A 20,205-nucleotide genomic window follows, 5' to 3' on the forward strand; every position below is an offset into this window, starting at 1 on the left:
TGGTTCTGCCTATCCTTGTGACCCTGGTGGGGATATGGAGGCTTCCTTATCCTCCTATGTGGCCACACAGCACCGCTCACTCTGTCTCCTTTTTTGACTGGATGCGTGGCAATTGGCGGGCCATGGATGGCTTGCTTTCCTCCCCCATCTCATGCCTTCGCTGTTGCTCATTGGCCGCTTGCCGCCCTAATATTCGACCCATCCCAAATGTATTTTTTTCTGAACGTTGTTTAGCTGTATTTGAGCAGTCGGTACCTCGATTGTTGATGTTGATAGACCTTAAAGTCCTCTTTGTGCTACCTTCTGTCACTATAATTTGACAGTATTGTACAGTAACTAACAGGATTACTGTCAACTTTAAATTTAGGAGGTTTTAAATTGGCTATATTAATAAACAACAAATGACTGTCAAGTTACTGTATTTGAATATTTTACATAAAATTCATGGAACTGAAATAAAGGCTTTTTCTGTGTTAGAAAAAAAGCAATGATTTAGACAATATTAATCAGCTGGAAAAATTTCTGAAACATAAATTATTGCAGAGCATGAAAGCTGAACTCGAGAAGAATTAGCATATTTTTTCTATTAATCAAAAGATTTAGGCAGGCCATAGATGATGCAATTTTTCTTAAGAAAATCACAAAATTCCCACATTACCACAGTCAGTCTTGATGGGGTAATCCCTCCCGTTATAGCGGTTGTACCCAAATCAATCAATGGATCGACTTTGGTACAATCAGCCTACTCATAGATGGTTTGAATCTTGGCCGGACCCTGCTGAACCGGCCAAGATTTGAACCATTTATGGCCGGCTTTAGGAGATTGGAAAAGCAGCAGCCTATAGAATGTGTCAGTAAACCCCAATTTTTTTTTTTTTTTTTTAAGATCTGTAGCTGTTTGCTTAACCTTTAATTAATGCACATTTCCATTATTAGTAATTACCTGATTGATCTTGCTGTTTCAATGCACTTCTCTGTTGTTAGTATCAATACTGTAACAACCAATCCACTGTGCTCTGCGTTGCCACTCCAAGTGTGCATGCTCCACCAGTTCCCTGTATAGATCAATGTCTGGTTTGTCATTTGGAAGTAACTTTTTAGGGGCTTGAGGGGTGGCACCAGCATTTTGAGTGACATCTGCTTCCTCTCCCCTGTATCTGTCCACATGATAATGAGTTTCGGATTGCGAGTGGCTTATGAGTGTGACAGAGGCTGTCAATCAGCAAAAACTGCACCTCCCCCATTATAAATACAGTATGATTATTATTTTTCATATTTTTTTTGTTGTCATTTTACATTTTAAAACACTGCTCACCTGCTTTTTATTAAGTCTTTATTATTTGAATTAGAATGCTTTTCTTCCCTATCAACCCTTGTTACCACAGTGCCAACCAGCTCTGCGCAGGCACAGGGAAGCAAAGGAACATCTGCTGGATGCATCAGATTTACTGATTGCTCCACCGGTGATCTCACAGTGTGATACGTAGCACGTAAAAAGTCACATGACCACAGTATACATATACTATAGAAAATAAAGTACTAGAAAATATTTCCATGTTTTCTACTGACTGTAGCTTATATTGTTATATTTGCTTTATTGTACTGAGTGGCAGTGGGTTTCCTGACACATTAGGAAAGTCAATGAGATATCAATGTTTACTTTATATTGTCTGGCATTTCTTTGCAGATCAACAAATACTTGATACATACGTGGAATATGATAATAAACCGAAATTGGTTTGCTTCTGGAAGGAGTACTGTTCATTAGGAGGCAGATTCAGTGGATCATCATTGGCTACATCAATGCAATGAGGGACACCTTCTGCATAAACTTTCCACCTACATAATAGAATATTATTATTAAAGGTCTAGTTACTAGAACCAAGTCAGTATTTAGTTACAATCATTCTAAAGTAGCGGATTTAACCCCTTCATGACAAAGCTAAAACAAATCTAAATATCTAACTTTTCAACTTTGACATGTAAAAATATACATATCATCGCAACTATTAGTGCATCAATATGAATTATACCTTGTTGTTTTTTTCAGGACAAATTGGGCTTTAATTTGGTGCTAAATGATAATCGGTATCTCCCAATATTTCCGAACATCAAGAACACGGTGATGTACAACACGTACGATTACCCGAGAAAAATTAAGTGCAATAGCCAGTGTGGTTCTTCTGCTTGATTCCGAGCATGCGTGGACTTTTGTGCATCCGACTTATGTACACACGATCAGAATTTCCGACAATAAAACGTGAAAAATTTGAAAACCTGCTCTCAAACATTTGTTGGCGGAAATTCCGACAACAAATGTTCTATGGAGCATACACATGGTCAGACTTTCCGACAACGAGCTCACATCCAACATTTGTTGTCGGAAAATCCTATCATGTGTACAAGGCATAACTCTGACACTTACTTAGAACAAATCTTAACCACTTAGGGCCTCTTTTTGAGATTTGTTGTTTACAAGTTAAAATAATTTTTTTTTGTTAGAAAATGACTTAGAACCCCCAAACATTATATCTTTTTTTCTAACACCCTAGAGAATAAAATGGCGGTAATTGCAATACTTTATGTCACCCCTTTAAGAGCACTGGGCTGAAGTGACGTTTGACATTGTTTCCATCATCCAATGTTATGGAACCGAGTGGGGACCATCTTTCACTCACTAGGCATCCAGTCTAGCACGGGAGAGGAACTGATTGTCTCCGCCGCTGCCGACGGCTCTGGTAAGCGGTGGAGATGACCGGAGCTTAGAGGGGAGGCACCACTCCCGCCACCAATAAAAGTGATCTTGCGGCAAATCTGCTGCAGAGATCACTTTTATCGGAAAGCCAGCTTCCCACCGTTTAAGAGGATACCGGGGTTATGGCAGCTATTTGTTGCCATAACAATGGTATTCCATGTCAAAGTACCAACGTATAATGACAGCAACTGGTCGTTAACTATAGGCAAAACCTTTTTTTTTTTATTTTGGATAGAGCAAACCTGCGACCTGTGTCCCATTGCAGAAATTTCTCTTAATTTCCTGTTCCATATCCAAACAGGAAGTGAGAGTAAATCCCTGCAAATTAATTATATTCTTTCAGAATATCAGAACTAGTGCCCCATTGGAAGATTTCCCCTTTATTACTTTTCTGGGGCAAACTCAAATTGTGGGATTTTCTTTACTCTCACTTTCAATGATAATGGTAATCAGGACAAATAGAGAGGGTGAATCTCCCTAAAAGATGCGCAGACAGCAATAAAAACTGACAGGTGTTCTAATCCCTCTCCACTCTATTCAAAACTAAAAAAAACGTTGTGCCTTTAGTAAAATCTAGCTCAAGGTTTTTTAGCTTTGTTTTTATTTATACATACTGTTCTTTGTTTTCTTTGTTTACATTTTTCTCTTTCAGCAAGGTGAAGAAGATACAATGTATCTTTTTCTCTTGTCAAGAGGAGAAAAAAAACACAGAGGCAGGCTACACAGTGACTGATTAGTATGATAGCCAATCAGAGGCTATCACAGCGATCAGGTGTGATGGTGTCACACTGTCCCTGTCTTCCAATTGCACTCCTGTATTACAGACATCCCAACCTGAAAAAACTAATTTCAGGGAGCTGGCAAACACATTTCAGGAAGGTGGGCGTGGCTTAAACTGTGATACATATTGGGCATGGCTTAAATGGGGTGTGGTTTAATAGAGTCTGAGATGACTTACATAGTGCAGAATGTAGTAATGTTAAATAGGGAATATGCCGTGTGAAGTGTATGGCAGTGGGTAGTATGTGCAGGATTGTGTCAGTAGGGCAGTGGACAGTGTCAGTAGTTCTTTATTTTTTACAATTGTATTTTTTTAATTATTTTACAATTTACTTTTTAATTTTTATTTTTTTTACAATGATTGGAGGTGGGGAGGGCAGTGGACTGTCAGTAGAACAGTGTTTTTTATTTTTTTGTTTTTTATTATTTTCTCTATTTTTGCAATTTTGTTGTTTATTATATTCTTTAAATAATTTTTTTTTTTATATTTTTTTTCACAGGGATGGAGAGTATGTGGCGGTGATGGTGTTGGTAGGGCAGTGGATAGTGTCAGTAGTTTTTATTTTATATATATTTTTTTACAATTCAGTTTTTTATTTTTGTTGTTCACAATGCTTTTTGGGGGGAGGGGGGTGGGGCAGTGGACAGAGTTGGTAGGGCAGGGGGTGATGTCAGTAGTTTTTTTATTTATATTTTTTTTATAATTTAATTTTTTTTACACATCTTTGCTTTTTTTTATCAACCCTGTTGGGGTTTGGTGAGATATCAGGGATATAAACAGACCCCTGACATCTCTTCTTTGAGACAGGGAAAGAGACTGAGGACATTGATTCCCCAGTCCCTTTCTCAGCATTGAAGATGAATGGACAGAAGACGACAGCTCCTGTCCATTCATGAACTGAGCACAGGCTACTCTGCTCAGTTTTCACAGGACACAGGAGCGATCTCGCTCACTGTGTCCAATTCAGAAAAGGCAGGGGGCGGTAAATGACCAGTCCCTTCCTCCACTCTCCCTCTTGGCAGATACCCATAGCTGGTGGAAGAGAAGAGGAGGGAAGCCAGCTGCAGGGGGCGAGGGGGGGGTGGAGGACAGGGAGCCGGATTAGAAGGGGGGGGGTGAAGGACACGGGGGGGCTGGAGGAGGCTACAGTGAACAATTAGCGATGATCAGTCACCGATCTCCCTGTATAGCTTTTTAGACGACAGCCACGGGAGGGAGAGAAGGAGAAGTGGCTGTCAGCTATACAGGCAGATTGGTGTTTACAGCTGTCCCTCCTGCTGCACTGATCATCGCCGGCTGTGAACCAGGGGACCATCCAGGATCAGCCCCGCAGCCGCAATATTGGGCAGCACTTGCGGGTGGCCGGGAGTCGCCCCTGAAATGCGGGAGGCTCCCGCACCTCGCGGGAGATTTGGGATGTCTGGTATTATCACTCTGTCCCCCCAGGGCTTCTGATGGAGACTAAAAGTGGCCATTTTTACACACATTATGCAGATATGGTCCACTATTGTACCATCAAGAAAGTTACCCTGAGAAGTGCCATAAAGCCATCATTAGAACGAGTGCATATACACCAAACATGTGCGATGTCTTGATATACAAGTAGCGTCATGTCACAACTGAATATAAAAACTAACAGAGGCACCTCTAAGTGTAGCACTATGGTTACATTTAATGAAGGTACAACATTTAGCAACTCACATGGTTGATGATTAAAAGAAATTGAAGGATAAGGAAAAATGGACTTTAACGGCACATATATACATTTCTATATGTGTCGTTAAAGACGATTCTTCCTTATCCTTCAATATCTATATATTAGGATGTGGCACTTTGGTATTTAGGGTGTTTTGATTGCCACCCTAGGGCATAGCAATCAAACTTTTCTCTGATTAAAAGAGGCATATCTAATGTCGCGTACACACGGGCGGACTGTCTGGCCTACTTAGTCCGCCGAAACACATTTCAGCGGACAGTCCGCTCGTGTGTGGGCTTCAGCGGACTTTTTCAGCGTGCAGTCTGGCGGACTAAGTATTTCGGAATTTCCGTAATACTGTCCGTCGTACTCGCATTTCGGCGGACAATCCGCCCGTGTGTGTGCCAGTCCGCCGTACTTTTGAAATGAGCGGACTTTTCCCGCCCGGAGAAAAGTCCGCTCATTTCGAGCGGGTATCCAGGTAGGCGGGGCCCGCGAAGGAGACGTCGCCGGCCCCCCTGCCTGGTATGGACTTAAAGGGGACCCCCAACGCCGAAAAAAAATCGGCATGGGGGTCCCCCCCAAGTCCACAACAGACCCTTGTCCGATCACGCTACCCGGCCGGCCAGGAAAGGGGGGCGAGCGAGCGCCCCCCCTCCTGAGCCGTACCAGGCCGTGTGCCCTCAACATGGGGGGGTGCCTTGGGAAAGGGGGGCCGCGCGCCCCCCCCCCACCCCAAAGCACCTTGTCCCCATGTTGATGAGGACAAGGGCCTCTTCCCGACAACCCTGGCCGTTGGTTGTCGGGGTCTGCGGGCGGGGGGCTTATCGGAATCCGGGAGCCCCCTTTAATAAGGGGGCCCCCGGATACCGGCCCCCCACCCTATGTGAATGAGTATGGGGTACAATGTACCCCTACCCATTCACCTGTAAAATAAAAGTACAAAAAAAACACAACACACGAGATAAAATACTTTATTGCACAGCTCCGGGGGTCTTCCGTCTTCGGGGGTCTTCTCGCCGGACTCCTCCGCTATCTTCTTGTAGCTCTTTTACTAGCGGAGGAGTCCGGCTTTCTTCCTCGCCGCCGGCCTCTTCTCCCGACTTCGGGGGTCTTGTCCCCCTCTTTGGTTCTTCTGCCGGGTCACCGCGCCTTCTTATAGCTCTTTTACAGGCGGTGGCCCGGTCTTCTGTTGCCGCCGTCGCCGCCGCCTTCCGTTCTTCTTCTTCTTCTTCTTCTCCAGGAGATGTTGCCTCGACGATCTCTCCGGCCGGAATGCCAGGGACGCACTGCGCGGCCACTTATATAGGGACAAGGGGCGGTGTCACATGGCTTTATGTCACATGGGTTGGTGTCACATGGTGACCCCGCCCCCTTACGATGTCATAGTCCCCATGTGACATCAACCCATGTGACCAACCCATGTGACATAAAGCCATGTGACACCGCCCCTTGTCCCTATATAAGTGGCTGCGCAGTGCGTCCCTGGCATTCCGGCCGGAGAGATCGTCGAGGCAACATCTCCTGGAGAAGAAGAAGAAGAAGAAGAACGGAAGGCGGCAGCGACGGCGGCGACAGAAGACCGGGCCACCGCCTGTAAAAGAGCTATAAGAAGGCGCGGTGGCCTGGCAGAAGAACCGAAGAGGGGGACAAGACCCCCGAAGTCGGGAGAAGAGGCCGGCGGCGAGGAAGAAAGCCGGACTCCTCCGCTAGCAAAAGAGCTACAAGAAGATAGCGGAGGAGTCGGGCGAGAAGACCCCCGAAGACGGAAGACCCACGGAGCTGTGCAATAAAGTATTTTATCTCGTGTGTTGTTTTTTTTTGTACTTTTATTTTACAGGTGAATGGGTAGGGGTACATTGTACCCCATACTCATTCACATAGGGTGGGGGGCCGGTATCCGGGGGCCCCCTTATTAAAGGGGGCTCCCGGATTCCCATAAGCCCCCCGCCCGCAGACCCCGACAACCAACGGCCAGGGTTGTCTGGAAGAGGCCCTTGTCCTCATCAACATAGGGACAAGGTGCTTTGGGGTGGGGGGGGCCGCGCGGCCCCCCCTTCCCCAAGGCACCCCCCCATGTTGAGGGCACGCGGCCTGGTACGGCTCAGGAGGGGGGGCGCTCGCTCGCCCCCCTTTCCTGGCCAGCCGGGTAGCGTGCTCGGACAAGGGTCTGTTGTGGACTTGGGGGGGACCCCACGCCGATTTTTTTTCGGCGTTGGGGTTCCCCTTTAAGTCCATTCTAGGCGGCGGGGTCAGCGACGTCTCCTTCGCGTGCCCCACCTACCTGGAGACGCGCTTGAAATGAGCGGACTTTCCTCCGCGTGTGTGGGCTAGTCCGTTCATTTCAAAAGTAGGGCGGATAGTATGGCGGACTTAGTACGCCGTATTAGTCCGCTCAAAAAGTGGTGTGTGTGGTCAATTTCGTTCATTCGAAAGTATGATGGACTGTCCGTCGGATTGTCTGACGGACTAAGTTGGCCAGACAGTCCGCCCGTGTGTACGCGGCTTAAGGCATCCAGTTTAAAACTGTCCACATAGACCATCCTCCTCACCACCATCGACGTCATCCCTTCCATGCTGTGCACATCGCTTTCAAATCGCTCTACTGCAGGGTAATCTTCCTGGTCACGATTGCAGACTGACAACATTGAGAGCCAGCGGTGCGGAGGATGTTCTATGTGGACAGCTTTACCCCAGATGCCTGCATACTTAGATATGCCTGTTTTAATCATCAACCATGCAAGTTGCTAAATGTTGTACCTTCATTAAATGGAACCATATTGCTATACTTGGAGGCGTCTCTCTTCCCTTTTATACTCTGTAGCTCCTGATGGATTTTGCTTCTTATCCCCTTGTGGAGAATGACATTTGTGGATGGACATTTTATGGTTACACAACCACAATCACATTGCTAAAATCTTTTCATATGGACTATAAACTGAAGGCTTTATGAATAAATTGTTGTGGAACGAATCATTTGAGTTTCCATTATTTCTTATAGGTGTAGCGGATGACATTTTGGATGAAATGTCACACGCATGTAAATTTAGTTTTTTTTGCCTCAGAACAATAGGGGTTCTGAGGGTTAATTGTGTAGGTAGGCCTTAACACCAGTCTGGCCAGGCTGTGTTTGGAAGTTCTGCTTGGTCATGTGAGCGGTGAGGTGCACATGACAGGTCAGAACCAGGTCTGGTTGGATGTTTAGGTATCAGCCTTCTCGGAGCCAATCAGTGGGAGTGCCGGGGCCCACTCAGGAGTCTGGGAAGAGGTACTTAAGTGGTGTGGGTCACGTGAGGAGGGGAGGTGTTCGTGAGAATCGTGTGGTCTGTTCTGGTTCCAGGACCGGGGTAGCCCCATGAGGGGTCCCGGTCATGGGGTGTTCGACATCCTGCAACATGTTCCTGTTAGTGGCCCCTGATAGACCTGCGTGGCTTAGGGTAGGGATCCGTCTGTTCCCGAGTCTTGGAACCAGCTGGTCCGAGGAACAGTAACTGAGGGAGGATTCGAAGTGTCCGGGTGTGCTCTCGGCTTGGAGAGACACCACAGCTCATGGAAGTGACCGGGGGAGGACTCTTCGGAGGAGGGCCAGCAAGTGGCATCCTGAGAAGTGCCTGGTTACTGAGTTGGGAAGGACATTGACGAATTCACACTTTTCCAGTACCATTGAGGAAACTGGAAACGTTCCAGGTACGGAGGAAAAAGGTTTCTGTTCACCCTTAGTTGATTGTTCAAGTTTTGAGTCAACATGCTGAATGCCATGATCTCTGGCTAGAGATCTGTTCAGCCTTGAAGTACCCAGCTGCGAGTGGCTACTCTCTGGGTAGAAATAGAGACTTTTCTAGACCTGCAGTTCAAGGTGCCTGAGTTCTTCACCCGTGCCCTCTGTTCCCTAAGAGACTGTGTTATTGAAAGCTGTTGCTGCAAAATAAACCCTTTTAAAGAGGACTTCATCTGTGTCAGTGTTCAAGTCGTTGGGTATCAACCATGGGAACCCCTAGACATGGAAGAGTAGGCCAAGAGAAGGTAACTGGTAAGCCCAATAAGTCAAGGCCACCCTGCAATGGGTTATGGTCGCTACATAGGGAAATTCGCTTTGATATACAAGCTCTTTGGATTACAAGTATGTTTCCGGAACAAATTATGCTCGCAATCCAAGGTTTTACTGTATATAAATTTCTAAATCACAAAAGAAATGAATTTCAACTAATCCAAAATAAATTATAACCAACAATGAAATAAAATTGTTTCATTTGGATATAAGGTGTGGTGGATCCATCTCTGAATCATAACATAATGAATGAATCTGAAAATAATTTCATTCCATTCATTCTTTCGGATCCATTTATTTTTAGTTTGCATATATTTTTCATTGTTATAAAAAAAAAAAACGGCTAATTCCATTTCTCTTTGTGGGTTGGACTAGCAGGGAATACTCAAAGTGCGTACAGAAATAATCTCCTGAAATAAAATATTAACCCGTTCCCGCCGAGCGTACGCAGATGTGTGTACTCTGCTTTCGGGGATTATACCGGGATGATGCCCGCAGCTGCAGTTGTTTAGAGCGGGCAATCGGCTATCGAGGGATAACAACCGATGCGGCTAAAAGCCACTCGGCTATTATCCTGAAGGAGCAGGAGGGAACGTCCCCCCCCCTCCCGCTGCCTCTCGCCACTCTTCCCGGGCCTCCCGGTAGCACGGCAGACCCGATCGCACATCCCGATCGCACATCCACTGCTTCCGGCAGCTAGGGACAGACTGGAACGAAGCTGGAAATGTCACAACGTCACTTCCTGTTTACTCGGCTGCCAATGGAGCCGGTTTTTTAAAAATATACAGTATTCAGAATTGCTGAAAATGGTGATCTGAATGCTTTGAAATGCAAAGGAGGGATCTTAGACCCTCGATCCCTCCATAAAGAGTACCTGTCACCACCTATTACTGTCATAAGGGATGTTTACATTCCTTGTGACAGCAATAAAAGTGATAAAAAAATTTTTTTAAACACAACTTAATAATATAAAAATAAATAAAATAAATAAGAAACATTTTTTTTAAAGCGCCCCCATCCCCGCGAGCTCGTGCAGCAAAGAAAACGCATAAGGAAGTTGTGCCCGCATATGTAAACGGTGTTCAAATCACACATGTGAGGTATCGCCGCGATCGTCAGAGCGAGACCAATAATTCTAGTACTAGACCTCTCTAGAACTCTAACCTGGTAACCGTAAAAAAAAAAATTAAAGCGTCGCCTATGGAGATTGTTAGGTACCGTAGTTTGTCGCCATTCCACAAGTGCGTGTAATTATAAAGTGTGACATGTTTGGTATCTATTTACTCGGCATAATATCATCTTTCACATTATACAAAAAATATGGGGTAACTTTACTGTTTCGTTTTTTTAAAATCCATGAAAGTGTCCCCTTTCCCAAAAAGTTGTGTTTTAAAACACTGCTGCACAAATACTGTGTGACATAAAATATTCCAACAATCGCCATTTTATTCTCTAGATTCTCTGCTAAATAAATAAATATATATATATATATATATATATATATATATATATATATATAATGTTTGGGGGCTCTAAGTAATTTTCTAGAAAAAAATACAGATTTTAACTTGTAAACACCAAATGTCAGAAATGTGCTTAGTCATGAAAGGTTTAAAACAATAAAATGAATATAGCCAATCTCACAAAACTTACAAAAAGAATTCCAAAAACAAATCATTTTAACATAACTACTATGACAAAACAAAATTATTAACTTAACAAAAAGTAAACAAATTTTTTCTCTTGTACAAAAGAAGGGACAGAGGTTAGCAAAAGTTTTAAAAACGTAAAACTATTTTTTTTTATGACAATTGTTTATGATGCAGTGTGCTGCAGAAGCTATATGTCATTCACTTAGGTCTCTGTACTGGGAGAACACAGTAAATCTGATGTTATAAAGCATTTGATAAACTGATACTAAACCCTGTTTGGTTATTACTTCTCCAGACTATATCTGCAATTGCATAGCTATTGATGTTAAAAAAAAAAAAGATAAATAAAATGGATAACAAGGTTAAATAAAAGATGAATTCCAGGTATTGTATATTTTTAGATAGTTACACTGGTCCAGCTTGTATATACCATACCTGGCCAATGCCCCTGGAATCTGGAAATCACTGAAGTTGACACTGCCACTCCAGTGATCTCCACTTGCTTCCAGGTACCTTGCTGAGTGGCCAGTCTGATCTCTTGTAAACACAGGAGATCAGCTCGTGATTTGGGAAAATGCTTTGGAACTTTGAAATGAATGCAAAGCTTTGTCTGATTTGACGAGGTGGAGAGGCCTGGCAGTGATATTATACTCTGCACCTTGCCCAATCAGAGAATGCTTTGCATTCATTTAGAAAATGCAAAGCTTTCTCTGAATAGCGCCCATGCGGAGCGGCCCACCTCCAGTGTTTAGAGTGCATCAAGCCATAAAATTGATCAAACCTGTAATTCTTCTTTAAATAAAGATTACACGATCAGCAGGAAGGCTGAAGTAGAAGACGACTTTATCATAAGCAATATGAGAGTGTGAAAAAGAACAATCCAAATAAAATATCCTCTATAGGGATGAGCTCGAACATCGGGTGTTCGCCTTAATAGTGAACAATTTGGGGTGTACGTGGCAAATTCGAAAGCCGCAGAATACCCTTTAAAAGTCTATGGGAGAAATCAAAAGTGATAATTTTAAAGGCTTATATGCAAGTTATTTTCATAAAAAGTGTTTGGGGACCTGGGTCCTGCCCCAGGGGACATATATCAATGCAAAAAGAAGTTTTAAAAACTGACTTTTTTGGGAGAGGTGATTTTAATAATGCTTAAAGTGAAACAATAAAAGTGAAATATTCCTTTAAATTTCAGTCCCTGCACAAAATAATATTTCTAAAAGGAAAAAAATCATTTAAAAGTACTTGCGGCTATAATGAATTGTTGGTCCCGGCAATACACATAAAAGTCATTGAGAAAAACGGCATGGGATTACAGTCCTTTGCCAGTCCCTTTGGGTCTTGGATGAATATTAAGGGGAACCAAAAAAAAAGTGACCGACTCCACTGTATGACGCCTCTTCGCTTTGACAGTTCTTGTATAACGGAGGGCGGGGCCACACGTGATGTTCACGGGTGACCCCGCCCCCTGATGCACAGGGACTTCCCTATGGGCTCCCCGTAGCGTCAGAGGGGGGCCGGACCATCATACAGCAGGAGCCTCCCATGGAGGCAGGTCGGTCACATTTTTTTTTCTTTTTCGATTCGTCGGCGAAGCAAGAGAAGTAGAAGAGGACTTTGTGGGACATTTTTAGTTTTTTTGTTTTTAATAAAGGACTTGTCCCAGGCTGTGTCATGTAAATTTTACCATTTTCACACTTTTTGTGAAATGGTAGGGGTACATTTGTACCCCATTACCATTCCACATGGGGGGAGGTCATGATCTTTGGGTCCCCTTGTTAAAGGGGGCTTCCAGATTCCGATAAGCCCCCGACCCACAGACCCCCACAACCATCGGGCAAGGGTTGTGGGGATGAGGCCCTTGTTCCCATCAACATGGGGGTGGTGCTTTGGGGGGCTACCCCAAAATATCCTCCCCATGTTGAGGGAATGTAGTCTGGTATGGTTCAGGAGGGACGTGCTCTTGTCCCCCCTCTTTTCCTATGGTCTACCAGGTTGCGTGCTCGGATATGGTTATGGTATGGACTTTTGGGGGGATCCCTACGCCATTTAAAAAAAAATGGGTCTGGTATGGATTTTGAGGGTGACCCCCATTTTTTTGGGCACGGGGTTTCCCTTAATATCCATTCCAGACCTGAAGGGCCTGGTAATGGACTGTGGGGGAATCCCATGGCGTTTTTTTTTTGTGACTTTTATGTGTATTGCCAGGACCGACAATTCATTATACCCACGGGTACTTTTAAATTACTTTTTTTCCTTTAGAAATGTAATTTTGTGCAGGGACTGTTGTAAACACCCGAAACATGCGCTACGGGCATACTATAGACACCCCCCAGGTACGAAATTTAAAGGAATATTTGACTTTTATTGTTTCACTTTAAGCAATATTAAAATCACTGCTCCTGAAAAAATGTTAGTTTTTAAAACTTTTTTTTGCATTGATACATGTCCCCTGGGGCAGGACCCAGGTCCCCAAACACTTTTTATGAAAATAACTTGCATATAAGCCTTTACAATTAGCACTTTTGATTATTCATGTTCGTGTCCCATAGACTTTAACGCTGTTTGCATGTTCAAATGAATTTTTTGCATGTTCTGCTGCAAACCAAACCGGGGGGGTGTTCGGCTCATCCCTAATGGACAACCCCCTCTCACCATATAGAGATAGAATTATGTGCTGATCACTTACTTGTATGTTTCTCTTTTTATCCCCAATTCTAATTTTCTTTGTTGCTGGAGAACAGGGTGAGTATTCTTAGTTATCACAACACCTGAAATAGAACAGGTTATAAATGCACATATTTGCTACTGCAATACCCCCATTTAGCACATACATCTGATAGAGCACATGTGTCAAATACAAGACCTGCGAGCTGAATCTGGCCCTGCAGGCCATTTCATGTGACCCTTGCATCCAGGGCTTTTTTCTCCTGGAACGTGGCAGTGGTCAGTTCCGTCACCTAGAGCTTCTCACTCACCAATGTCACTTGTAAACACAGAAGCCTTCTGTGTTTACAACAACTTTACTTTCAGCGACTATCATAGATCCCTGCCTGCCCTGCACTCACAGCGGGGACAAGGAAGATGCAGATGCAGGTGCAGTGTGGGATGGGACATCAAGTGGTAAGCTGCATTGATCTCCCTGCAAGTGAGAGAGAGAGGCGGAGCCACCTGCACTGCCACGAGTTACCAGTGCTGTGCGGTGTAGGTGAGATGAGGAGGAAGCTTTTTTTTGGGGGGGGGGGGGGTGAGAGCTATGGAGGGAGATTTGTGCAGAGGTGGGGGATAGGGAAGAGCGGTGCAGAGGACAGGGGAGAAAGTGAGTTGTGGATAGCCTGTGAAAGAGAGCTAAACCCTGCACTTTGTATGTAGCACACTCCTCAATCCTGCACTCTGTAAACGGCAAATCCCTGAATATGCATAGAGCACCCCTGAACTCTGCACACAACTCACTTCTGGTATGCATTTCCCCTATAACCACTAGCCAACCAGCCGCCATCATTATCCTGTTGCAGGTTGGCTCTTTCCCGCAAATTGCCATAGCTGTAGGTCGGCCCTTTAAATAGCTATAGGAGGCGTGCCCACTGCGCGTGGCCGGTGGTTGCAATGACCGCCGGCCATGTGCGATCACAGGCACAAGAGCCAGAACGGGGATGTGTGTATGTGTAAAAACACAAATCCTCGTTCTGGCAGGAACATCTCTCCACAGTTAGAAACACACACAAGGGAACACATTTAACCCCTTGATCGCTCCCTAGTGTTAACCCCTTCCCTACCATTGACATTTACACAGTAATCAGTGCATTTTTATAGCACTGATCACTGTATAAATGTCAATGGTCCCACAAATGTGTCAATAGTGTCCAAACTGTCCGCCGCAATGTTGCGGTCCGGCTAAAAATCGCAGATCGCCACCATTACTAGTAAAAAAAATAATAAAAATGTTATAAATCTATTCACTATTTTGTAGACGCTATAACTTTTGCGTAAACTAATCAATATACGTTTATTGCGATTTTCTTTTACCAAAAATATGTAGAAGAATATATATTGGCCTAAACTGATGAAGAAATTTCTTTTTTTTTTTCTTTTTGTATTTTTTTTTTTCAAAATTGTCGCTCTTTTTTTGTTTATAGTGCAGAAAATAAAAAACAGCAGAGGTGAGCAAATGCCACCAAAATGTATTATTTATTTATTATTTGTGGGAAAAAAAGAACGTCAATTTTGTTTGTATACATCATTGCACGACCACGCAATTGACAGTTAAATCGACGCCGTGCCGTTTTGCAAAAATTGGCTTGGTCATTAAGGGGGGAAATCCTTCCGGGGGTGAAGTGGTTAGGATCTTCGCACTGTTACTGTAATTTGGACACACCCACAGTTCAATGCAGATTGGCGGTGGAGGTGTGGCTGAGCACCTATTCTCTGAGAAAAAAAGACCTGGATACATTTTTATAGTTTTCCAGATCCAACCGCCCCTTTTGAGGGCAACCACAATGCTGATGCTGCCCACAAATAAATTGAGTTTGACACCCCTGTGATGGAAGTACCAAATAGCCAATCCCAATTAAGACTGAGCTCTATAGGGCTATTGAGTTAATGTTTGGGCTTTGCAGCATCAGTACCTGGTAGCAGAGCTTGAAATGGTGAAGAAGGCCTCTCTTACACCTTGACTCTGGGTACCTAGTAGTGTGGACAGAAGGCACAGGAGTGCAGAGTGGCACTAGTGTCTGTAAGTCTTGCTAGTAGCAGAGCAGGTATCCACCCCAGGCAGGAAAATTCATCAATAGTCTTTAGTGAAGCAGGCGGGCTGGTAGATAGATGGTGGGTGGCAGACTGAAGCAGGCCAATACTGGCCACAGTAGACAGGTGAGGAATACACCAGTAGCAGACTGTAGAACAGCAGGCACAGCAGGATGTAAGGCAAGTACTGGAAACAAAAGGAAGATTCGCAGAGTCAGGCAGGCATGCCGGGCCAGGTCATGTCAGGCAGGCCAGGTCATGCACTGGCAGGACGGATCAGGTACACAGGAGCATGCAAGAGCATGGTCAGGGTACAAGCCAAGTCAGGAGCCAATCAGTGGAACAGAAGCAAATGGAGCAGGCAGAAGTGGGGGCCAAGGACAAGCCAGGGTCAGTGCAAGCAGAGTTTGGCAAGAGATGTCAGACTAGCAACTGGAATGATGATGCAGAATGACAGGGTCACAAGATACAAGGCAGGCTGAAGACAGAGCAGCACTGATTCTGAGCACTGACACAAATAGCTCCTTTGGCTCCAACATCTCTCACAAATGCATGTGAACAGACCAATGAGCACATGTATGCGCACCTATGCATGCGCATATGTATTAGTCAAATTGCTATGTCTACAAGAGGAAGCATGAATTGGCCTGTAAAGTCTGTCCAGAGGGACCATGTTGTCTACTGGCATGCCCTTCCTGACAATCAGATACTCAAATACCTAAATTTGACTTTACCCAATAGCAGCTTGGTATTAGATATTCCCAGTATTTTGCAGTTAATAAAATAAAGAGAACTGGTTGTTGTATTAATAAACTGTAGCACTATGTCATGGGTGGAACTATAATTCTACTCTTCTAAAAAACATTCTTATAAATGCCGCCCTTCCCTCCAGCAAATCCCCAAGTCTCCACTCTCTCCACCTACATCCATCCTAGTTTCCAAAAGCCTCAAAACCAGGCTCTGCTTTTTCTACACATGTGTAAAAGAATCTCCAAACATGACTATAGAAGAGATGTTTATTGTTGGGCCAAATGGGGGGGAGTGCGACATAGAAGACAAAGCCAATAGAAGCACACATAGTAAACCACACCGATGGGTGGAGGAGGCCAAATTGCACAGAATAGTGAGAACAGAGAGAGGGGCTTAAAGTAGATGTGTAATACCTGCATCGATACGCTTGGGGAGGGATTAGGATGGCACGGCAGGCATCTTGTGCACTGAGGAGGATGCCCACATCATCCCGATACCACAATTGATATACACCAGTATAGGCTTACTATAGAGCGGTGCACTGACGCACCTAATCTGTGAGCCCAAAACCATCATAGAGCACAGAGGCGGTTCACAGGCGCGTTTTGACTTAGCTTAATCGCAAAGTCACATGCTCCAAGTTATTCCTGTTTCATATCCCGGTTTGTGTATGCTGAGGAATCCAGCAGCCCAATACTATCATAGAGCCCAGAGGTGGTTCACATGCGTGTTTTGACTTAGCTTAATCGCAAATTTGCATGCTCCAAGGTGAGCTGTTTTTTATATATATATATATATATATATATATATATATATATATATATATATATATATATATATAACATATTTTTATTTTTTTAATGGTGTATTTACACAGTTATGCACTAGGCACTTTAACTATAGCCATAGTAAGATATATGTGTATTAACATATTAATGTGTATTAGCCAAATTATACATACCTTTTTGCACAGTGTATATATATTTATAATTATTTTAGGTATTTTATTTACGTTTTAGCATCTAGGAATTGGTAGCTCACAGGGTTGTCTTTCTATTTTTTTTTTTTTTAAAGCAAAAAGTAAGAAATAAAGTATGAATGTTTAAAAGTGTGCACATGCTGCTATGGGCTGTTAGACCCCTTTCACACCAGGGCATTTTGCAGGCGCTATAGCGTTAGAAATAGCGCCTGCAATCCGCCCTAAAGAAGCTGCACCATTGTATGTAGTGTGAAAGCCCCAAGGGCTTTCACACTACAGCGGTGCGCTGGCAGGACGTCAGAAATAAGTCCTGCCAGCAGCTTCTTTGGAGCGGTGAAGGAGCGGTGTGTTTACCGCTCCTCCACCGCTGCTATCCATTGAAATCAATGGGGCAGCGCTGTAATGCTGCCGGCAAAACGCCGCTATTGCGGCGTATTGCCGGCGGTTTTAACCCTTTCGCGGCCGCTAGCGGGGGGTAAAAGCGCCCTGCTAGCGGCCGAAATGCGCCGCAAATCCGGCGGTAAAACGCCGCTAAAAATAGCGGCGTTTTACCGCCGACGCAATGTGCGGTGTGGTGTGAAAGGGGTCTAAACTTTAAGGATCTCCACAATTAAACTCATAACATTAATGTTTGGTAATAATATTTCACATCTGCCTCATATAGAAAATGAAATACACAGAAGAGATAGTTAAATAGAATTCCAATATGATTATAAGAATGATAAAGTTATATCTCACCCTTCCCTTCTGGGATCTCCTCAGATTTTAATATCCACTGATACAATGGGAATTTGTAGAGTTGGCCTTTGGGACAGGTCACAGTGACATAACTGCAGTACCAGGGATCCAGAGGGAACTTTAGGTAGCGCTCCATGGACAGCCTAACCATCAGAAGCTCTCCAAGGTCTTTATTTACAGTGATATTAAACTCTGTCACCTATAAAAGCCAAAAGTAGAATCTAAGAGATCTGCACACACTACCAATCTAAGCACTGATCATGGATAATTCAAAGAGCGTGCTGGAAGAGGTAAAAATACTTTTTCAAAAAAGTAGAATAAAAATCAAGTGATACGTTTCGCACTATGAAAAATGCAACTAAATAAAGTGCTGCGCTCCCAACATATGCATAAATACTGTGCTCATATAAAAAAAAAAACATGACAAATCTTGTTAAAAATCGCTATTAACTACTTTCAGACCGGACCATTTTGCTGGTCAATGACCAGAGGTCTTTTTACAATTTGGCACTGCTCTGCTTTAACTGGTAATTGCGCGGTCATGCAATGTTGTACACAAACAAAATTTGCGTCCTTTTTTTCCCACAAATAGAGCTTTCTTTTAAAGGTATTTGACTGACTCTGCGATTTTTATTTTTTGCGATATAAACGTAAAAAGACCGCAAATTTTGAAAAACATTATATTTTCTACTTTTTGTTATTAGAAAAATCCAATAAACTCAATTTTAGTCATACATTTAGGCCAAAATGTATTCAGCCACATGTCTTTGGTAAAAAAAAAGTCAATAACTGTATATTTATTGGTTTGCGCAAAAGTTGTCACATCTACAAACTAAGGTACGTTTTCTGGAATTTACGCAGCTTTTAGTTTATGACTGCCTATCTCATTTCTTGAGGTGCTAAAATGGCAGGGCAGTACAAAACCCCCCCAAATGACCCCATTTTGGAAAGTAGACACCCTAAGGAAATTGATAAGAGGCATGTTGAGCCCATTGAATATTTTTTTTTTTTGCCTCAAGTGATTGAATAATGACCAAAAATTTTTTTTTTTTTTTTTTTTTTTTTTTACACAAAGTTGTCACTAAATGATATATTGCTCACACATGCCATGGTTATATGTGGAATTGTACCCCAAAATACATTCTGCTGCTTCTCCTGAGTACGGGGATACCACATGTGGTCGACTTTTTGGAAGCCTAGCCGCGTACGGGGCCCCGAAAGCCAAGCACCGCCTTCAGGATTTCTAAGGGCATACATTTGTAATTTCACTCCTCACTACCTATCACAGTTTTGAAGGCCATAAAATGCCAAGATGGCACAAAACACCCACAAATGACCCCATTTTAGAAAGTAGACACCCCAAGCTATTTGCTGAGAGGCATGTTGAGTCCATGGAATATTTTATATTTTGCCACAAGTTGCGGGAAAATTACAAACTTTTTTTTTTTCTTTCACAAAGTTGTCACTAAATGATATATTGCTCACACATGCTATAGGCATATGTGAAATGACACCACAAAATAAATTTTGCTGCTTCTCCTGAGTACGGGGATACCACATGTGTGGGATTTTTTGGGAGCCTAGCCGTGTACGGGGCCCCGAAAGCCAAGAACCGCCTTCAGGCTTTCTAAGGGCGTAAATTTTTGACTTCACTCCTCACTACCTATTACAGTTTTGAAGGCCATAAAATGCCAAGATGGCACAAAACTCCCACAAATGACCCCATTTTAGAAAGTAGACACCCCAAGCTATTTGCTGAGAGGCAGGTTGAGTCCATGGAATATTTTATATTTTGCCACAAGTTGCGGGAATATTACAAACTTTTTTTTTTTTTTTTTCACAAAGTTGTCACTAAATGATATATTGCTCACACATGCCATGGGCATATGTGAAATGACACCCCAAAATAAATTCTGCTGCTTCTCCTGAGTACGGGGATACCACATGTGTGGGATTTTTTGGGAGCCTAGCCGCGTACGGGGCCCCGAAAACCAAGCACTGCCTTCAGGATTTCTAAGGGTGTAAATTTTTGATTTTACTCCTCACTACCTATCGCAGTTTTG

At 43.5% G+C, this 20,205-nt stretch overlaps 1 protein-coding gene across 1 annotated transcript in view; it reads right to left on the bottom strand.

The window, feature by feature from the left end:
- The window catches only part of LOC143983850 (hydroperoxide isomerase ALOXE3-like), a 170,432-nt gene that overhangs the window by 124,512 nt on the left and 25,715 nt on the right, over positions 1-20,205 (bottom strand). Inside the window, exons 2-4 of the mRNA XM_077483950.1 lie at positions 18,143-18,341; positions 13,622-13,703; positions 1,711-1,839 (exon numbers count right to left, since the gene is read on the bottom strand). Coding sequence (XP_077340076.1) covers positions 1,711-1,839; positions 13,622-13,703; positions 18,143-18,341 — 410 coding nt within the window. The remainder of the gene's footprint in view (positions 1-1,710; positions 1,840-13,621; positions 13,704-18,142; positions 18,342-20,205) is intronic.

Source organism: Lithobates pipiens, unplaced genomic scaffold (genome assembly GCF_037356315.1).
Source record: "Lithobates pipiens isolate NorthernLeopardFrog02 unplaced genomic scaffold, aLitPip1_a1.2 Scaffold_16, whole genome shotgun sequence".
NCBI lineage: Eukaryota > Metazoa > Chordata > Amphibia > Anura > Ranidae > Lithobates > Lithobates pipiens.